The sequence below is a fragment of the Numida meleagris genome, chromosome Z (assembly GCF_002078875.1).
Source record: "Numida meleagris isolate 19003 breed g44 Domestic line chromosome Z, NumMel1.0, whole genome shotgun sequence".
In the NCBI taxonomy this organism is placed as follows: Eukaryota; Metazoa; Chordata; class Aves; order Galliformes; family Numididae; genus Numida; species Numida meleagris.
The window spans coordinates 17201761-17222750 of NC_034438.1; the positions used below are offsets into that span (position 1 = coordinate 17201761).

The window sequence follows — 20990 nt, forward strand, 5'->3', positions numbered from 1 at the left end:
GAATTCAGTTCATAAAACAGAAGGTAGTGATTTGTGTAAATTTATAACTCTAAACTGTGTAACATGAATTGTCAAGCATGTACTGTTAAACTCTATGTTCATCTTGAAATTTCTGAGCAATACTGTCATTGTTCTCAGCTAAATAAAGGTGATTAACTTTGGAATGAACTGCTGTAGTATTCCTCTATGGAATTAATTTCTCTTCTTTCTAATGGTAATTGTTACCTACTTGAGACACAGCTATTAGAAAGTAATTGGCAATAGTCTAAACATGTACGTGATTGTTACAGTTGTTACAGCAAAATGCTAAGGAAGCAGTAGGTTATTCATTTAAGATTTCACTTTTGAGATGCTATCTACAGAAGACGGACTTGATGTATTTTACTGAGTTAAGATTAATAAATAGAATGTCATGATTTCTATATGTGGGAAATCATGTTGAAATGTTTAATGGATAACGACTTTCTAGCATGTATTGAATGTGTCTGTTGGAACAATCTATCAGAATGTTTATTTACCTTGAGTGTGTTTGCAGGTGATTTTGGCATTATTTGGCTTTCTTGTACTTCTGAAACGTGAAAGGACAAATAATGAATTTCTTAATTTTGTGAATAATTTTGGTTTCTAATCCTTCCTTATTTGAGATTTGTGTGGAAGGACTTCTGTTGAAACCCTTCTAGTGAACATCAGATAATTCATTTTTACATCCGAGTTTACTACCTTGAAAAGATCCTTAAGGAATGCTGAAGTATTAATGAACTACCATGGACAAATGAATTATATTTTTAATATTAATAATTTTATTGTTGTAAGATACTGATAACTTATAGTGTAATGAATTGTTGTGGTAGTTTTGTGGGAGATAACGTACTTCTTGTTAGTATTTCTTCAAATTAAGATCCCTGAGCAAATGTGAGAATGCATTATAAAATGGCCTTACAAAAGTCTTATTTTATCTGCAAGGGAGTTTTAGGTCTTGTAGTATAAAACTAAGTTTTAGTAGAATTCATTTATGAAGTGTCTTTGTTTCCTGTAAAATGAAGGGAAGTACTAATGACTTCAATGGTGCAGTACTTAAACCTGTCTAAATTTTCTTCACACTGTTTATTCTTGTGTTCTTAAGGTCCAAAGGTGACTTATGTGCCCCCTCCTCCACCTGATGATGAACAGTCCATCTTTGCATGTTATCAGTCAGGAATTAATTTTGACAAGTATGATGAATGCGCTGTTGAGATGTCAGGACTTGACCCTCCAGCACCATTACTGGTTCGTGAGCATTTATTCTCAAGTATTGTATTGAGTGTGATTCTGTGGTTTTCCCTGTTTGTTTAAAAAGTAATGTATTTTTGCTTCCACATAAGAAAAGGTGGCTAGCTTTTTTAAAGAAAAGGGAAAGGCTCTTCTTCTAGGAGGAAGGCTAAGGAAGCAGGGCAGAGGGAGGGATGGTAGGAGAAGGGAGTGTTGGTGGGTGATGAGGGAAATGAGAGTGTATTTTCACTGAAGTTACTGTATGATGCTTTTTGCTCCCAGATAGGGGTATTGCTTTAGCTCTGTTTAGCAGTTTGAGCACAGACATTAGAAGTACATCAGAGTAAACCTACTACAGGAAACAAAACAGAGGAGTTGTAGTCCATCTTCATAGCATACCATGGTGTGTGTTTTCTGCTTGAATCCAGATGTAATATATGGCTTCTTTTCAGTTTTCTCTCAGTTAATAAGACCATTTGAAGTCCTTCAGTGCTGTACAGAAAACAATACTTCAAGAGTGTGAGTAGTGTGAGGAATATTTTGAGGTTTCTACTGGTAGGAACTTCGGTAGTCTAGATGACTGGTGAAACCCCTCTTCAGAGTTGCTTTTTCTAGTGTCTGTATGCTACAGTAAGTATCTCATTTTTTAAACTTGCATGGTTGTATGCTGCAGAATACATTTTCTTTAATTTTCATCTTGCAGGATTTTGAAGAAGCTAACTTCTCTCAGACTTTAAGGAAGAATATCTCTAAAACTGGATATTCAAAACTTACTCCAGTGCAGAAGTACAGCATTCCTGTTATACAGGCAGGACGAGATTTAATGTCATGTGCCCAGACAGGATCAGGAAAAACAGTAAGCATTTTCTGTAGCATTCATTCATACTGTAAATGCACGACTTCAAAGTTTTAGGTAGATGCCTCTGTCTTCCAAATAAGCGTTCTTTTGTTGTGAAGCATGTAATGTAATCTTTTTTGTCAAGTGGTTTAACTTGTACTGAAATGACAAGTGTAGCATTAAGCATAGATAGAACGGATTGAGAGTCATTCTCAGTTTTAATTTCTTTTTGAATACTTCACTGAACTAATTAGTAGACCAGCCACTGAGAGCATATGGACACTGAAGCAGATGTGCAGGCCATTGTGGAAACTGTTAATTAGGAAAAGAATACTCTGTTGATAAATGCTTTTTCTTGTTTTGTTTTTTAAACTTAATGCTGCATTACGATAGTATATTGTCCTGGTTTGTTGTCCTTAGTGTGACCAAGTCTGATTTGCACCGGTCTTTAAGTGATTTATTACAATAACACAATGACTAGAGTTAAGAAGCTGACAGTTGTCTCAACTTGTTGAACTGCTTAATAGTCACAAATCTAACCACAGACAGCTCCACGTGTTTGGCTATTAAGCATAGCATTAGAAGTTCAGCATTGTGTGGAATTCTAGCTTTAATATATATGTTACTAGTTACTGTTTTGAGCAATGAATCTTCTGTTTGTGGAAGGGAGAAGGTGAAATGTGCAAACCTTAGGTTACAAATGTTCTGAATGCTTTTTTGACAGGCTACAAAGGTTCTATTTTGGGTGTAACTAGACTTATTTGGAAGCAAAGGTGCTGATGCAGCTGTCACAAATTGATCTGCTGTTGTAGTAATCTGGAGGTTGATAATATGTTGTTAACTTACAAATATGCTGATGATAATGTAAAGCTTCTATGTCTTTCAGGACAGTATTTGATCCTAGGGTGCTTAATTATTACTCTATCTCAGGATGATGTGTGGAACTGCCTGAAGAACTCAGAAATAAGTTAATGTGTGGTGGTGTTCCTGCGGTGTTGGAATCTTAAGGACTAGAGAAAAGTTTTCATATTTTTTAAGCAGGGAGAAAGTTTTGACCTGTGATGTGTTGGGCTGAATCCTTCTGCAGTGTTTTTCTTGAAGTCTGTAGTGTGCTGTGTCATTCTATCTTTAAGACTATTACGCAGCTTTAGCATGACTAATTAATGCTTTAAGACTAAACAACGCATATTGATTGTTTTTTTAGGCAGCTTTTCTTCTACCGATTGTGGACCAGATGATGAAAGATGGTGTAACTGCAAGTGTCTTCAGAAAGCAGCAGGAACCACAATGCATTATTGTTGCGCCAACTAGAGAACTGATAAATCAGATCTTCTTAGAAGCAAGGAAGTTTGTGTATGGGTAAGCTTCTGCACTTACTTTTTACTTAATTGGCAGTAATTTTTTTCCCACAAACCTTGAAAATTTTCTGCGCCAATCAAATAACTACAAAGACTGGAGTTTAGGTGGGTAATACTGCGTAGCAAGTTTATTACTATATTGGCTTTTATATATTTCCTGTATTTTATATTTTAATATATTTTTAACTATATTAACTATATATTAACTAAGAAAGACATTGAGGCCCTGAAGCATTTCCAAAGAAGCGCAACAAAGCTGGTGAGGAGTCTGGAGCATAAGTCTTAGGAGAAGTGGCTGAGGGAACAGAGATTGTTTAGTCTGCAGAAGAGGAGGCTCAGGAGAGACCTTATTGCTTTCCACAGCTACATGAAAGGAGGTTGTGGTGAGGTGGAAGTTGCCCTCTTTTTCCAGGTGTCTACCAATTCGACAAGAGGTAATCGTCTTAAATTGCTCCAGGGGCGGTTCAGGTTGGATATTAGGAAAAATTTCTTCTCAGAAGGAGTGGTGAAGTATTGGAGCTGGCTGCACTGGAGATGTTCAGGAAAAGAGTAGATATCGCACTGAGTGGTACGGTCTAGAGAATTCATAGACATGGGCTGATGTTTGGACTAGATGATCTTATTGGTCTCTCCAACCTTAATGATTCTATGGTTCTATATGGCTAGGAGTTTAAACTTTTCATCTTCCTGGCACATCATCTTTAGTGAAGAAACAAACGAAATTGCTTAACTTAAATCTAGCTTGTTTTATTGCTCGCTTGCTTTTATTTTCATCTTGGTAAAAACGGAGGTATGTGTTACATGTTTTAATTAATTTTCAGTGGTAGTTTGTAGTACTTCTATACTTCCCAGTGTTTCTGATCTTGAACAGAAATATTTCACAGTTCAGGAAGGCTATATTTTTAGCTCTGCTTCTTCAAAACAAAAGATTTTAACATGTCATTGAGCCTTTGGATGTTTCATGACAGTACACTTGTACTAGCAGTAAAAAGATCACTGGAAATCTAAGTTTTCATGGATGCAGGAAAACGAGTAAATACATTGTCTCTAATGGCTTGTTATGCTTAGAAAGGGGAGTGGAGAACATCACTTTCAAAAGGAAAATATGGCGAGCTAAATTAGACTTGTCACTGGTTGTTCAAGTGAACTTGTGCTTGGAGACTGTTCTTTGCCCTTGGGAAGTGGTCATACTTCCATGGCTGTGTAATACTCGTATTACTAAGAGTACCTTCCTAATATTGAAAACTGTTCTACTTGTGTAGGTAGTTCTACTAGTTAGTAGAACTCTACACAAAGATTACTTCCCATTAAACTCACTTTTGTATTCAGAAAGTTTCTGCTGCAGCTGTCCTGCAGTAGTAGAAGCAAAACACAATGGACAGCCAGTTAAACAATATCAGGTTATGAATATGCCTCTGAGGTATTCCCTGCACTTTGCTTTAGTTCACGTATAGGAATATAAAATAGGAATATAAAAATTATCTGGTAAGCTACATAAGCTGAAATATTACCAGGCCATACTGGTTATATTTATGACCAAGGTTTTTTTTTTAAAAGCTCCAGGTATATAGTAAAAGCTTAGTTTTAACTGATTGAACCTTGTTATATATGAAGCTGAATTAATATCTTGAAGAATGAACAGTTAGAATTCAAATATGAAAATGCTTACTGTACACAAGTAGAAGCTTTAACAGAAGGTTTCAAAAGGTAGTTCTTGTTAATAGATGTATTTTTTTTCTACAGAAGAAGATGATCTGATTTAGCTTGACTTGGTAAATATAACCAAAAATCTCAGTTTGGAGAGTACTAAATAATTGGTTCAGTGATGGATCGCATTTGTGGCTTAATGCTTGAGTGGCATTCTTTGCTTTTCAAAAATCTTCCCTTTTAAGTGCTCTGTGCTGTCCCTTTGATGTGTAAGGCTTACTTCTGAAGCTTTAATACTGTTTTTTTTCTGATCCTCTCTTTTTTCTGCTGAGTCTACAATATAAAGGGAGCAGTGTCTAACACTATTCTCACTGCTGTGTTGTACCTCAGTTGAAGGGAGCAGGAAGAATGCAGTTGAGATACAGTGTTCCTTCCTCTGATATGCAGTGCATCCTCTAATAAGTAGTCTGAATGGGAACCTCAAGCTTAAAGCAGTTGAATTTTTGGTCTTGGATTCTGCTCTTTGTTATACACTGTATTATATGATAAAGGGATTAAAAGCATTCAAATCGGTTTGTGGTAAATCTGACTATATTTGCGTATTTTGATGTAATGATACAGTTTACATATGTAGATAATTCATTTTTTTCTATACAACAGAACTTGTATAAGGCCTGTTGTGATCTATGGAGGTACACAAACAGGCCATTCAATCCGTCAAATAATGCAAGGCTGTAATATATTATGTGCCACTCCTGGAAGGCTTCTTGACATTATTGAAAAAGAGAAGGTAAGCTTTTAAAACTTAGTCTGAGTTCCCTTAAGCTCTTTTAGCCTTGTACGTACCAGTGTTCATTATTCAGATTTACTAGAACCAAAAATGGAGCCTTGAAAACCAATCACTATGCTGCCTTTGAACATGCCCTTGAAGTGCAAGTGAGCTTTTCTTGGAATAACTAAATACCATGATGTTTTTGAAAGTGTGATGACTCCAGTCTTTTCAATCCTTATCGGATCACACTGAGAATACCATTTTAGATCAGATTGGCTGTAATGTTCTTGGCAATTAAATTTTACAGTTAAATAAATGGAATGTTTTGTCTTAGTTTTCATGGAAAATCCCATAGCACGTTTTCTCTTATGTCCTGTTCTTTTTGCTACAATAGATTTTTTGTGTGGGACTGTGCTACCATTAATTCTTTGAACTTTTCAATGCTTATTTTATTCAAAATATAATAAATTCCAGGTGTAATATTGTATTTGAGTTTTTATTTTTCTAGGCATTATAAATTCAAATTGAAATTGCTGTATATTGTAATAGCATCTCAGTGATGTCTTGCTGGACAAACAAGTTTTGCAAAAATACTTAGCTGATAAACTGGAGATGGGCTTTTTGTGGTAGTTCGGCTTCTAGTCACAGTTAATCTTCATCAGCAATATGTACTTACGATGTTACCCTTTACATGCTTTCTGACATTACTTTTTACAGAACAAGCAGTTCTTGAGAATGTGTTAGGGTTGTATGAGAGAACCTGAGACTTGAACATGCTTTCAAAATAGTTGCGCTGAATAACAGTTGACTTGCAGTAGGCTCCATCTTGATGCATTGCGGAACCAAGCTCTGAAGCATTTTGGTTTCAGCATATGGTTAGAATTGGTGCAGATTAGCGTTGTTAGAGACTAAGATGCATATAAGATAATAATAGTTGAAAAGAACCTGGGCTTTTATTTGTCAATTAACTTAAACTAGAAAGAAATACTTAAGAGATGGATTTTTACAATTAAGTGTACACTGTCAGTGAAACAATGCAATTTTTTCTTTCATTGAAATATTTACAGATTAGTTTGGTGGAAGTGAAATATTTGGTACTAGATGAAGCAGACCGCATGCTTGATATGGGTTTTGGATTAGATATGAAGAAGCTGATTTCTTATCCAGACATGCCATCTAAAGACAGACGTCAAACACTAATGTTTAGTGCCACTTTTCCTGAAGAAGTTCAAAGGTGAGCTGAACAAAGATGGAAGTATATCTGAAGGTACACTTGTATAGATCTAAATGTCTGAAGGGTTAAGGATACTCATTTTTTTTTAAGTCTTATAAATGTGCTAGAAAGTAGTGAAAAGCTATACTGTTAATATTCCTTGCTGAACACTTGCCTTATTTTTCTCAGCAGCAAATCTGCATGTGTGTATATATATATATCTAGCTTACACAGATGAAGGATGAATTGCTTACTTTCTCAGGAGATTGTTAGTGAGAATTCTGTGAAGTTTGAAAGCCCTTGATTTCCACTTCTGCAGAAGTCCTCATAGTGACCTTGATTTTTTTTCTTGTCTGTGCTGCTCCGCACTTTTGTGTGAGCTTTAAAGCAGTGATCTTGCCCTTTATCAAGCAGCACTGGTTCTGTAGTCTTCAGTATCAGGACATAATTTAAACAGACAATTCAACTATTGTTCAGCTCACCAGCCTTCCTCGTATAGCATCCTTCTTTACATGTATGAGTGCTGTTTGGTTTCAAACCTCAACTAACGGGTTTTACATGTGTCCTACATTTCCACCACTTACTACACATAATGTTTTATTTTCCAGCAAAAAGCAATTTTCAGCAAAGGGAAATGGTGCTGCTGAGCCTGACAGTAACAGAATAAAGCATCCCTTTCCCTGCAGGCGAATGAATATTTTTGTTTCAACTCTTTTATAGAGAATGGCATCTAAAGATTCTGTCTTAAATCAGTGGAGTGTAAACTTCAGTTTGAGCATTTGGCATAATTGTGGTGGCTTTTGTGTTAGTGATACTGCTGTGACATCATGATGTAAAAAAAAAAAAAAAAAAACCAGCAAAAAAAACAGTAAGCATATTACAGTTTGATAGCATGTAAACTAATTAGACCATTGAGATGAAATATATTGTTACTTCAGTGGGTCAGATCCTGAGGCCTTTGTTCTAACTTTTCAGCAAGTCTGAAGGATATTTTTGGGAAGAGAGGAAAAAGATACCTTTGGTAGTTGAGTGTCCTCAGTTTATGAGGTTGGCCTTCTGCCACATGATCAGTTAATACAGCTTTTTGGTGAGATGAATTGCATTTTGTTAAGTAGGATTGAAGTCACTTCAGACAGTCTTACCTTGTCTGGTGTAGCTTTGGTTCCTCAGTCAAACCTCTTTTGGAGATGTTTGTTCTGAAAGGAAGTCTTGTAGTGTACTAGTAACTGGCCTTGTTTCTGCAGCTGGAAACCAAGCATTCAGATAATATTGTTGATGAGTGTGGTTCATGTTCATTCTGTGTTTGGGCATGGATGTGATTTCACTTCCCACTATATACTGGAAAAAGATTTCCCTTTGAGATGAAGAATATGCCCTAATTGGCTGTGGTTCTGGGGTTCAGAGAGAAACATTGATCTCTGGATTTCTAGATTGCCTTTTGGTGTTGGGGGTAATGTGCTTGCTATATGTTTTTGATACGTAGTGGAGGATGAGTTGAGGATACGATAACTACCAATATCAGAAGGGAAACTGCCTTCAATTCAAAATGTGTGAGACATATTCTGACTACTTCCTCCTGAGGGAAGAAAAGTCTACCTTGCTACTGTCAGTCTTGTAGAATTTTCAAGTGCTAGTGGAATACGTTAGACACGTAAGTGCTTGGATCACAGTTTGGAAATGTATCACAACGTTCCTATAGCCTTTTGAAACTAAAATGCCTGAAGGTGATATTCTCATTTTAGATAGTGAAAAGCTTTTTTTTTTTGGAGTTGGTTTCTTTTTTAATATTGGGGAGTCTGAAAAGCTGATGATTTTTGCTTATTCTACTGTCAAAACCGCTTTAGGTAGTATAGAACGTGGTGCTTTCTTTGGCTTTGTTCATTTCAGGCTCTCCTGCGCTTCTCTTCAGGCTTCTTATTAAGTGTAGTCAGATTTAGATTGAATGTACTGTTTAATTTTGTTCTTGAGCTTGGATCTTAGCTATGACATAAACTTTGGTCTGATCTCCGTTCTGTAGAAGAATTGAGAACCATGGTTTTCCTAGCTGACATGAGAAATTTTGCTTAGCAATTTTGGGCTTTATATCTTCCATTAAAATGGTAGATGTCGTCTTTTTCTTCCAGTTTTTTTATTTATTGGTCATTTTTCAGAGACAGAAACTTACTCTTTCATCTTAAAACTGTTCCTCTGAGATTTCCATTACCTGGCAGATCATAGGACCAAACACAGGTTAATCTCTAGTAAGCTGTATTTTTGTGATGAAAAACACACTGTAAGTGGTGATTACCCCTATAAAATCAGGTGTGAGATTCAAATTTTTAAGTCAGGCCTTTAACATCTTTAAGACTTGAGTTTTTTTTTTTTTAGGAGCGTAATCTAAAGTTTAATTGAGGCTGCAGCTTCAGTTAAAGGTTAACTTGTTTGTGATATGAATTTTAGTGGAGTGGAAGCTACATTGTGTACACTGGATATGAAGCACACTTACAGATAGGTTAACACAGTTCAGTAAAAATTCTCAGCTGTTACGGGGCATTACTTGGCGTTACTGATTTTGCCAAATTTGATCTCTCAGATAAAGATCTGAGACGAGAACAAAAGCTGAGTTTCACCTATGGGGTCTGGTAAATAAAAGCAGGGGAATAAGCTGTATGTTCTTAAGCGGTCCTTTTGTTCAGCAGTCAAAAAGAATGGTGCTGTCTCTTTGAAGACTAATTTTGAGTTCTGGGCTGTGTATCTGGCTTCCAGATAGTGGTGAAGTAGTGCCCAAGGAATGGTCATGTAAGCATATGTGTCAGGAACGTATTTCAGGCATTTATGTAGAACTTTTTGAGGTGACTAAGAAATGCAGTATTTGTATTTTGAAAAGCTGTGGGGCAGGTCTGTGCACTGATAATTTTTTGTACAACTGTTAGGAATCAGTACAAACTTTTTAGCTTTTTTTGAAAGAAAAAGCATGTGTGGCGTTATATTCTCTGCCTGCTGAGAAATTTTGTAAGTAACTGTTGTGATGGCTGCTTGATCTTAAAGCAAAAATAAGCCATATTAACATTGTTAATAGCGATTAATAGTGTTTTTTTTCTTTTCAAGGCTGGCTGGTGAATTTTTGAAAACTGACTATATATTTCTTGTTATTGGAAATACCTGTGGAGCCTGCAGTGATGTTCAGCAAAATATTCTTCAGGTTCCCCGCTTATCCAAGAGAGATAAACTAATAGAAATTCTACAAAGCACAGGTAACTTTCCTTACTACTAATTGTCTTCCAGGGGAGATAGAATCACGTACTTTTAAACTTATGGTCTTGCTGTTGATCATGTCATGATTGCATTCTGTTGCGTACCAGACTACTCATTGAAGCTTGAAGCATTTCCCTGGGAGTCATGGGTTTTAAATAAGTTTGTGTTATGGGTATTTGTTAAGGTCTCACCTTTGAATAATGGTGGTGAAAGTTCCTAGATGGTTAGTTTCTTTGCATAGACAACTAGTAACTGCTTTAGCACCTGATGATACTCAGCAGAGTGTAGGTTTATTAAATGTAAGCAAACCTTTGGGCCTGTATTTTTTCCAGAGGCTAGAATTTTGCTGAGTATGCTCTCCATGTTTCATATGTTTTAGTGCTCAGAACTGTAAAGGAGTTTGATGTGTATACCTTGCTTTTCAGTACTCAGAATGGTGTCCCATGTCTAGCTATATGCTGTAGGAAGAGGCAACATGCTGGGACTTACCACAGAGGAAAATTCATCTTTCATCTCTTTTAATGTAGAGAAAAATATAGTGCATGACTATTCACCTGGGTTTCTGTGTTGATCTAGAAATTGATGGATGGAATTAGTTCATAACAGGCAAGGAGTTAAAATAGTGATGTGAAGACTTAATTTGAAACCAGTTCTCAGATTAGATGTTCTTAACTACAGCTCTGAATAGTGAATTTGCCTCAAACTCCAGTAGATCTGTACTCTTTTTTTAACGTAGCTGGTGAACGGACCATGGTTTTTGTGGACACAAAGAAAAAAGCAGATTACCTTGCAGCCTTTCTTTGTCAAGAGAACTTACCATCCACCAGCATTCATGGGTGAGTATTAAGTGAAAGTTGTTGAAGTGTTTATTAAGTGAAAGTCAATAGTAATATATCTGAACAGAAGCTTTTCTTGAAATAAGCTTGTATTGGTTTAGTTTGCCTCATAATCCTCAGCAGCTCTATCCTGTTGAAAATGCAACATTTCTGAAGGTGTTTTACTTCTGCATTTGATGAGAATGCATCTTCATGGTTGACCACATTTCAAATGCTCTGTAAGAATGGAGAATCTTAGATTTGCTGCTGAATGAGAAAATTATATTTAATAAATTCAGTAGAATCAGCTGTTGTAACACAAATGACAAAGACATACATATAAACAAAAAAAAGACCTTTTGGTATTAGTGGTGAGATTATATTCATGAATTGAAGTGAGAGTTGCAGATCTTCCTGTCTGTATTACAGGATTCCCCAAAGCAGTAAGTCAAGTCTTGTACCGTAGAGGTTTCTGATGCTGTCATTTCTGCCTCTTTGATCTGTTCATGGACTTCTTAAACTGTATTTTTATAGAGATTGCTGTAGAAAGATTTTTCTCTTGTGTTCTCTTGCAGTCTGATTGTTAGTGTTATGTATCCTTTTGTCCTCTCTCCTTCTCTAAATCCTCTTATCGTTGCCTTAGCACCCTTCTTTCCCTATTTACCTTTCTATGCTTAGATTTGAGATTTTACCTTGAAGTGGACCATAGATGCACTGTTGAACTAGTCCTAATATGTATTATTCTCTTAAAAAATGCAATTGCTCTGGAGTTTGAAGTTAAAATTGATAAGTCTTACTGCTAATCCATTAAAAATTTGGGAAACTTAAATGAGAAGCGTGAGGGTGATCTTTTTTTCAAGAACTACTTCTATCTGTGAACCTTTTAACTTGGATCATTATAATGCAGATTTCAGAGATATTCTAATAATTGTTTTCTTGACAGAGATAGGGAACAGAGAGAGAGAGAGATAGCTCTTCACGATTTCCGTTCTGGAAAATGTCAAATTCTTGTGGCAACTTCAGTAGCGGCAAGAGGCTTGGATATTGAAAATGTTCAACATGTTATTAATTTTGATCTCCCTAACACCATTGAAGATTATGTACACCGAATTGGACGAACTGGTCGTTGTGGAAATACTGGCAAAGCGATTTCGTTCTTTGATGATCAGTCAGATGGCCATCTTGTACAATCACTACTTAAAGTGCTTTCAGAGGTAAGTTTCAAATCTTAATGCTCAACTTCTCTGTTTCTTTAGGATCTCACTTTAGTGTACTAAGCAAGAATTATAACTTTTATCGTAGAGTCATAGAATCATAGAATTGCTCAGGTTGGAAAAGACCTTCAAGATCATCAAGTCCAACCGCAACCTATCCATACTACCCTGACTCTAACAACCCACCGCTAAATCCTGTCCCTGGGCACCACATCCAAACGGTTTTTCAACACATTCAGGGATGGTGACCCAGCCACCTCCCTGGAGAGCCTATTCTAGTGCTTCGCAGCCCTTTCTGTAAAGAAGTTTTTCCTGATATCCAACCTAAACCTCTCCTGGCACAACTTGAGGCCATTTCCCCTTGTTCTGTCACCAGTGAGAAGAGACCAACCCCACTCTCACTGCAATCACCTTTCAGGTATTTGAAGAGAGCAATAAGGTCTCCCCTCAGTCTCCTCTTCCCCAGACTAAACAGCCCCAGTTCCTTCAGTCTCTCCTCGTAGGGCATATTCTCCAAGCCCTTCACAAGCCTTGTTGCCCTTCTTTGGACCTGTTCCAGCATCTCAGTGTCCTTTTTGTATTGAGGCGCCCAAAACTGAACACAGTACTCGAGGTGGGGCCTCACCAATGCTGAGTACAGGGGCAGGATTACTTCCCTAGTGCTGCTCACCACACCATTCCTGATCCAACCCAGGATGCCATTGGCCTTCTTGGCCACCTGGGCACACTGCTGGCTCATATTCAGCCGACTGTCCATCAGCACACCAAGGTCCCTTTCTGTCAGGCAGCTTTCCAGCCACTCTTCCCCTAGCCTGTAGGATTGCGTGGGGTTGTTGTGACCAAAATGCAGGACCTGACACTTGGCCCTATTGAAACTCATACGGTTTACCTTGGTCTATCGATCCAATCTATCCAGGTCCCTCTGGTAGTGCCTTTCTACCCTCTGGCAGATCACCACTCCCTCCCATGTTGGTGTCGTCTGCAAACTTACTGAGTGCACTCAATCCTCTCATTAAGGTCATTGATAAAGATGTTGAATAGGAGAGGCCCCAGTACCGAGCCCTGGGGGACACCACTCATGACTGGCCATCAACTGGATTTAACTCCACTGGCCACAACTCTTTAGGCCCAGCCATCCAGCCAGTGTTTCACCCAGCAGAGCGTATGCCCATCTAAACCGTGGGTAGCCAGCTTCTCTGTGAGTATGTTGTAGAGAACAGTGTCAAAGGCTTTATACTGAAGTCCAGGTAGACCACATCGACAGCCTTATCTTCATCCACTAAGTAGATCACCATGTTACAGAATGAAATCAGGCTTGTCAAACAGGATCTACCATTCATGCCATCCCCGGTTAGCCAGGACTGTTGAAGGATGATGGATAGTGGCTTGGCAGCCGCATCTGCCAACTCCCTTTGCGCTCTAGAGTGCAATCCATCTGGCCCCATGGACTTGTGAGTGTCCAGCTTTTGGAGCAGGTCCAGAACCATCTCATCATGGACTATGCAGAGCCTGTTCTGTTCCCCATCCCTGTCTTCCAGCACAAGAGACTGTGTGCCCAGAGCGCAACTAGTCTTACTATTAAAGACTGAGACAAAGAAGGCATTCAGTACCTCAGCCTTATCCTGATCCTTGGTCACTGTGTTGCCCTCAGCATCCAGCAAGGCATGGAGATTCTCCCTTGCCCTCCTCTTACTGTTGATGTATTTATAGAAATGTTTGTTGTTGTCTTTCACCTTAGTGGCCAAGTTCAGTTCTAGCTGGGCTTTGGCCTTTCTAACTTTTCCCTGCACAGCTTCACTACGTACTTGTAATTGTGATAAGTTGCTTGCCCCTTCTTCCAAAGACCATAAACTTTTCTTTTGTTCCTGAGTTGCAGCTGAAAGTCTCTGTTCAGCCAAACTGATCCCCTTCCCTGTCAGCTTGTCTTCTGTGACTTGAGGATGGTCAGCTCCTGCACCTTTAAGATAACTTCCTTAAAGTATTCCTAGCCTTCCTGGGCTCCCATGCCCTCCAGAACTGCCTCCCAGGCAACTCTCAACCATGGTCCAAAAGAGACCAAAGTCCACCCTCTGGAAATCCAAGGTGGCAGTTCTGATGACTCCCCTCTGTGCTTCAGCAAGGATCAAGAAATCTATCATTTCATGATGACTTTTCCCCAGACGGCCTCCAACATTTACATCCCTTCTCTGTAAACAAACAGCACGTCCAGGATTTTGCTTCCCCTTGTGGGCTCCTTCACCAGCTGTGTCAGGAAGTTGTCTCCCACGCACTCTAGGAACCTCTGGGACTGTTCCCTTTCTGCCGTATTATAATTCCAGCAGATGTCTGGGAAGTTGAAGTCCTCCACGAGAACAAGGGGTAGAGACCTCGAGACCTCACCCAGCTGTGTATAAAGTATCTTATCCAGCTCTTCATCCTGGTTGGGTGGCCTGGGGCAAACTCCCACAACAATGTCAGTTTTATTGACCTTTGTTTTTATTCTGACCCATAAGCTCTCAACCCTATCATCACCATCATTAATTTCCATACATTCATATTCTTTCTTAACATAGAGGGCTACACCACTGCCTTTCCTGCCTTGCCTGTCTCTTTTGAAAAGTAGGAAGCTATCGATTGCAGCACTCCAGCTGTGTGTGTCATTCCGCCACGTTTCTGTGATGGCGACTATATCATAGTTTTCTGACTGCAGAATGGCCTTCAGCTCCTCCTGTTTGTTACCTGTGCTGCGTGCGTTGGTGTAGATGCACCTGAGCTGGGCCACCTTTTGGGTGGGAGAAGCCCTAATACCCTCTTGACCATACTCAGGTGTTTCTGTAACTACCAACCTCACACCAGCCCTTGTGTTCTTCCTACAAAAAGGTGTGTCGTTCTCCTCCTTCACCAAGACACAAGTCTGCGGGATCTTACTAGCACAAACTCTTCCCTCAAGCACTGGTATGTTACATAGAGGCTCCTTTCTAGTGACCCCGGTTTAACCTCCACCCCCTTCATACCTAGTTGAAAGCTCTGGCAATGAACCTTCCTGATTCCCATCATAAAAACCCTTTCCACTGGTGGGATAAGCTATTCCTATCGGTTGCCAGCAGGCCTGGACTCATAAAAATTGAGCTGAGGTCAATAAAACCAAACCCCTGATGGGCACACCAGGCTCAGAGCCAAGTATTAATCCGATGGCCCATCATGTTCAGTTCCTCATCATTTCCTGTAACTGGAGGGATAGAGGAGAATACAACTTGTGCTCTGGAACCCCTGACCAGACACACCAAGGCTCTGAAGTCTTTCTTTGTAGTCCTCAGGGAAGTTACTCCTATTTCATCACTGCCTACCTGAAACAACAATAGGGGATAATAATCTGAGGACCGTACTAGGGAAGGAAGTTTCTTCCTTACATCTTTAACCCGGGCCCCTGGGAGGCAGCAGACCTCCTTGTGTCATGGGTCTGGTCTACATATTGGGCCTTCTGCTCCCTTCAGCACTGAGTCACCAATGACAATTATCCATCCTTTTTTCTTTGCTGAGGAGGTTTTAATGCTAAGGGTAGTCTGGCTGGACTTTGGTGACACCTCCAAGTGGGAAGAACCATTATCCCCACCGTTGTTCAGTTGTCCCTGCAGAGCAGTGTAACTGTTCTGCAGAGGCATCTGTGGGGGAATCGCTGGGTGGGTGCGTCTGCATCGCTGAGCAGGGACTGTTTGTCATTGCCCCCTGTCCCCTAATTCATCACCATTGTTGCTAGGGGGAGGAGAGGACAGAGAGTTCACTGTAGCAGGAACACTGTCTGCTGGTCCCCCCCCTATTACCTGTTTACAAGGCAGTAGGGAGTGATGTGCTTCATGTGGAGCCTCAGCTGACTGCCTCGATCTCAGGGCCTGTAGGGACTGGCACCACCAATCAGTCTCCCTCTCACACTCCCTAATGCTCCTCAGCCTCTCCACTTCCTCCTTCAGGTCAGCCACAGGGCTGAGTAAATCATTCAGCTGGTCTCATCTAACACAAGTGCTGTCTCCGCTGCCCTGCACTGCAAAGGCCAAGCTCTGGCACTCACTGCAGCCAGAGACCTGTGCACTAACATGTTGTTGTGGGACCTCTGTCTGGGTTTCCACATTTTTCTTGGCAGCTGCCTTCCTTTTATGTGTGCATGGGAACTCTGCCTGAGTCTCCACATTCTTCCTGGTAATAGCCTCCTGCCAGGGTGCAGCCATGGCAAACCAGCAGACTCACTAGCACTATCTAAGGTAGCCTTAATGGAGTGTGACTGGTCATAGTTGTGTAACTCTTAATATGAATTGGCAAAGCAGTCAAAGTTTATAAATTCCCTTTTCTAATTATGTAGGCTCAGCAGGAAGTTCCAGTTTGGTTGGAAGAAATGGCTGTCCAAAGAACAAATGTTGCATCAGTTGGTACCCGAAGGGTAAGTCTGGACGTCTTTGCTGTTGGAATTCTGTGTCGGTATAAAAGTGTGGTTAGCAACATATATACAAAGTACGTATTGCTGAAACATTTGGACCTGAGTCCCTTATCTTAGTTGTGCATCTTAAAAATTCTTAATGTTTCTGAAGCTCAATTTGGATAAGTTGTCTTAAGTTTGACTGTTTGCATTGTAGCCTTGCTAGTGGCATTAGTCTTTATCTGCAATATCAAAAATGACTCTGAAAGAAAAGGTTTTTGCAAATATGCGCAAAGGCTGTAGTTCCAAAAATTTCTCTACTGCATGTGCATTTCACTGAGTAACTCATTTGACTGACAATTTAAGGTAATTGTAGCTAGATAAATGTCCTAGTCTGATTCATGCCAAAATATTTAAACTGTTTGTGGTGGGGAATCTTATGGCTTAATGTTACTGTTACCAGATATTAAAATACAGCTTGAGTAAATGAGACTAGGTGGCATAGCTGTCAAATCTGCTGTTCTACACATACATGATTTCTTTTAATTTGATAATTCTTACTACTTCAGTTACTTACTACTTCAATTTTGATGTCAGCAAAATCCGTTCCTTGATCTCTTGCTTTTATAAGAAATTTTATTACATCTCTGTTGCATTCCAAATGTTGATGCACTACTAAGAGACCTCAGGAGAAGTAATTACTCATTTTCTGTTCGTATGCTATCTGAAGCTGGAATTGAAGATCAGATCTCCCTTTCATGATTCATATCTTTGCCTTCCATAATTATTGAAAATGTGTTATTTTGGGTGTATCTGCCTGCCTGTTTAATTCCTTAATCATATCGGAATGTTTTTTTTTCCCTTTGGGTCCTCTTTGGGACACTAGTTAACTTAAATTCTTACTTCTTTCTCACGCTTGAAGCCTCAGTGTATCATTTATATATAATTGCATTCAAGGACACTTAATTTGTTTAGGTTGCTTCCAAATGCAAATCTCATCAGTTCTTGTAATTGGCTTCCAAAACCGTAGAATGGCCTGGGTTGAAGAGGACCTCAAAGATCATCAAGTCTCAACCCTCCTGCCAAGGGCAGGCTCGCCAGCCACTAGACCAGGCTGCCCAAAGCCACATCCAGCCTTGAATGGCTCCAGGGATGGGGCATCCACAACCTCCTTGGGCAACCTGTTCCAGTGCGTCATCACCCTCTGAGTGAAAAACTTCCTCCTAATATCTAACCTACATCTCCGCTATCTCAGTTTAAAACCGTTCCACCTTGTACTAATGTGATCCAACCTCATAAACAATCATTCCCCCTCCTGTTTATAAGCTTCTTTCAAGTACTGGAAGGTCACAGTGAGGTCTCCCCGGAGCCTTCTCTTCTCCAGACTAAACAAGCCCAGTTCCCTCAACCTTTCTTCAGAGGAGAGGTGCTCCAGCCCTCTCATCATCTTGGTGGCCCTCCTCTGGGCCTGTTCCAGGAGCTCCACATCTTTCTTATGCTGGAGTCCCCAGGCCTGGACGCAGTACTGCAGATGGGGCCTCACAAGAGCTGAGCAGAGGGAGACAATCCCCTCCCTCTCCCTGCTGGCCACTCCTCTTTTAATGTAGCCCAGAACATAGTTGGCCTTCTGGTCTGCCAGCGCACACTGCTGGCTCATGTCCAGCTTCTCATCCACCAGGACCCCCAAGTCCTTCTCTGCAGGGCTGCTCTCTAGGGGTTCTTCCCCCAGTCTGTATAAATACCTGGGATTGCTGTGACCAGCCAACAAGTTCTTAACCCACCGAACAGTCCATCCTTCAAATCCGTACCTCTCCAATTTAGAGAGAAGGATGTGGTGAGGAACCATGTCAAAGGCTTTGCAGAAGTCCAGGTAGATGACATCCATTGCCCTTCTCCTGTCCACCGATGCCATCACTCCATCATAGAAGGCCACCAGATTGGTCACGCAAGATCTGCCCTTGGTGAAGCCATGCTGGCTGTCTGGATAGCTCTTTGTTTCACATGTGCCTTAACGTGATAACCGGGAGTATCTGCTCCATGATTTTCCCAGGCACAGAGTTGAGGCTCACAGGCCTGTAGTTCCCCGGGTCATCCTTTCTCCCTTTCTTAAAAATGGGAGTAATGTTTCAGTTTTTCCAGTCGCCAGTGACTTCACCCAGCAGCTACCATTTCTCAAATGTGATGGAGAGCAGCTTGGCAATCACATCATCCATCTCTCTCAGATCCCTGGGATGGATATAATCTGGCCCCAAGGATTTATATATGTTCAGTTTCATGAGGAGGTCTTGAACTTGTTCCACTGCTACAGTGGGACAGAATCTGCTCCTCTTACCCACACCTTGAGGTCCTGGCAGTCGTGGGGACCCTGACCACCAGTGAAGACTGAAGCAAAGCACTTATTGAGCACCTCAGCTTTTTCTATGTCTGAGGAAGCCAGTTCTCCATCCTTACTTATTAGAGGGGGAACACTCTCCTTGGTCTGTCTCCTCCTGCGTATGTACCTGTAGAACCCTTTCTTGTTATTTTTCACATCCCTAGCCAAGTTCAGCTCCATAATAAAATATACATCAGCTCCATACATAAACTACACGTCAACCTTTGTGGATTGTCCCAGTACTTCCTGAAACTTCTGATTACTAGATCTGAGTCAGTCTTTCATGTCCTTTGCAATGTCTGAATTGCAAAATCTGTAATTTTTTATTCCACCCACTCAATAGAGAAGCTTCAGAGGAAACATGCTTGCTGTTTCTTATGGCTTGAGGATGCTGCCCTCTTAATCATATATGCAGTGCATGAACTCTGGAGTTGGAGATCATCAAATTCTAATGCCTGTGAGCTCTCCTGAAAATAGTGATTCCAAGAAACGGCATGTTTCTATCAGCATTTTTTTCTTAGCAATAAAGTAGTCCCAGTTTTTTTCCCACTGCTTTACTGGTCATGACTAAGATCGGTATCTAGTATTTCATTATGGTGCTAATATAACTGTGTCAGTTGGAGTAGGCTTCTGTAGTAATACAGGCATTATAAGGATGCTGATGTCCCTTATCCTGGGCACAACGCAGTATTCACTTTCTCTTTGAAATGGAAGTGTGAAAAGGTCATTTGACAGTAAAATAGTTAATTTGGAACTGCAGTCTGTTGGAGGCTTTTATCTGGCAATTTTTGGGCAATCTTTTAGTTGACTAGGCTTTTCCGATGGAAGAAGATTTTACTGGAAAGACAGTGCAGGCAGTCATCCTTAAGAAAGATAAGAAAATTTTTCCCTGTCATTGTATGAACCAATTTGTGTTGAGTAGGGGAAAAAGTTGCGATTTAAACTTTGGGAAAGATTACTCTTATACCTGCTAAAAACTGAGATTGATGGAAGCATGTTCATTTTAGACTGGAGTCTGAAAAAACAGTTATGGAAAGCTCCTTCTTTATTTTAAAAAATAATGTTCAGATAATATTGGGAGTTATGAATGCCAATTGTTTTGTAGCAGCTTTTATTGATAAAAGCTTGATACTGTTAATGATTCTAAACTAGTACCCATTCTCTTTCCTAGAACAATGCAGGCAGCAGCAGAATGAACCCAGGAGAAACGAGGATGTCATATTCTGAAAGAACATTTAAGTCATGGGAGTAAAGCGTATTTAGTACTAGACTGTGTTGTATTCTGTTGTGGCTTAAGTGAACTGTTGCGGTTAATGTTTAATTACTGTTAAGCTTTATGAAACGCTTTGTGTTTGCAGGGTACCTTATATCTTATGATGATGCTTTCAACAATGAAAAATAAACCCATTGTTGATACTCAATGTAGGAAGACAAAAGCCATTTTCAGGAAAAAAAAGCCTGATACTATGTGTTAAGTGTTTCAGTCAGTAGGTGTTTGCTGGTGCTTGTATGTTGCTATAAATAATAAGTTACTGTGAATGAGTAGTTGTCATCCCTGTTTTGCTTGCAAGTAGAAAATAGCATATCACTTGAACTTAATACTTCATTATTAAAATTCAGTTAAATTGCAACTTGGAAACAGTGTATGTATTTAATGGACAGCATGACTCCTTTTCTTGACAATTCTCCTTGAGGATTTGTGTATCCATTATGGCTATCAGGTCAGAAATTTGGGGTTTTCTTGATTTGCTAGCTGCAGGAAATGCATATGAGTAGTAATATCTGGAGGAAGATGTGCGGTTGAAGTCTTCCACTTCTATGAAAAACAACCGAAGTAACTGCAGTCATGGGTCATATGTATCTTAGAATAAGCCTCTGAAGGAAAGCGAC

The 20990-nt window shown here is 39.8% G+C and overlaps 1 protein-coding gene across 2 annotated transcripts in view; it reads left to right on the forward strand.

The window, feature by feature from the left end:
• The window catches only part of DDX4 (DEAD-box helicase 4), a 34305-nt gene extending 13564 nt beyond the window's left edge, over window positions 1–20741 (forward strand). For both annotated transcript variants that reach the window (XM_021380723.1, XM_021380724.1), the window contains exons 9-18: window positions 1124–1266; window positions 1952–2104; window positions 3291–3445; window positions 5752–5881; window positions 6931–7097; window positions 10164–10309; window positions 11047–11146; window positions 12069–12339; window positions 16673–16750; window positions 20272–20741. In XM_021380723.1, coding sequence (XP_021236398.1) covers window positions 1124–1266; window positions 1952–2104; window positions 3291–3445; window positions 5752–5881; window positions 6931–7097; window positions 10164–10309; window positions 11047–11146; window positions 12069–12339; window positions 16673–16750; window positions 20272–20352 — 1424 coding nt within the window. In that variant the 3' untranslated portion in view covers window positions 20353–20741. The remainder of the gene's footprint in view (window positions 1–1123; window positions 1267–1951; window positions 2105–3290; window positions 3446–5751; window positions 5882–6930; window positions 7098–10163; window positions 10310–11046; window positions 11147–12068; window positions 12340–16672; window positions 16751–20271) is intronic.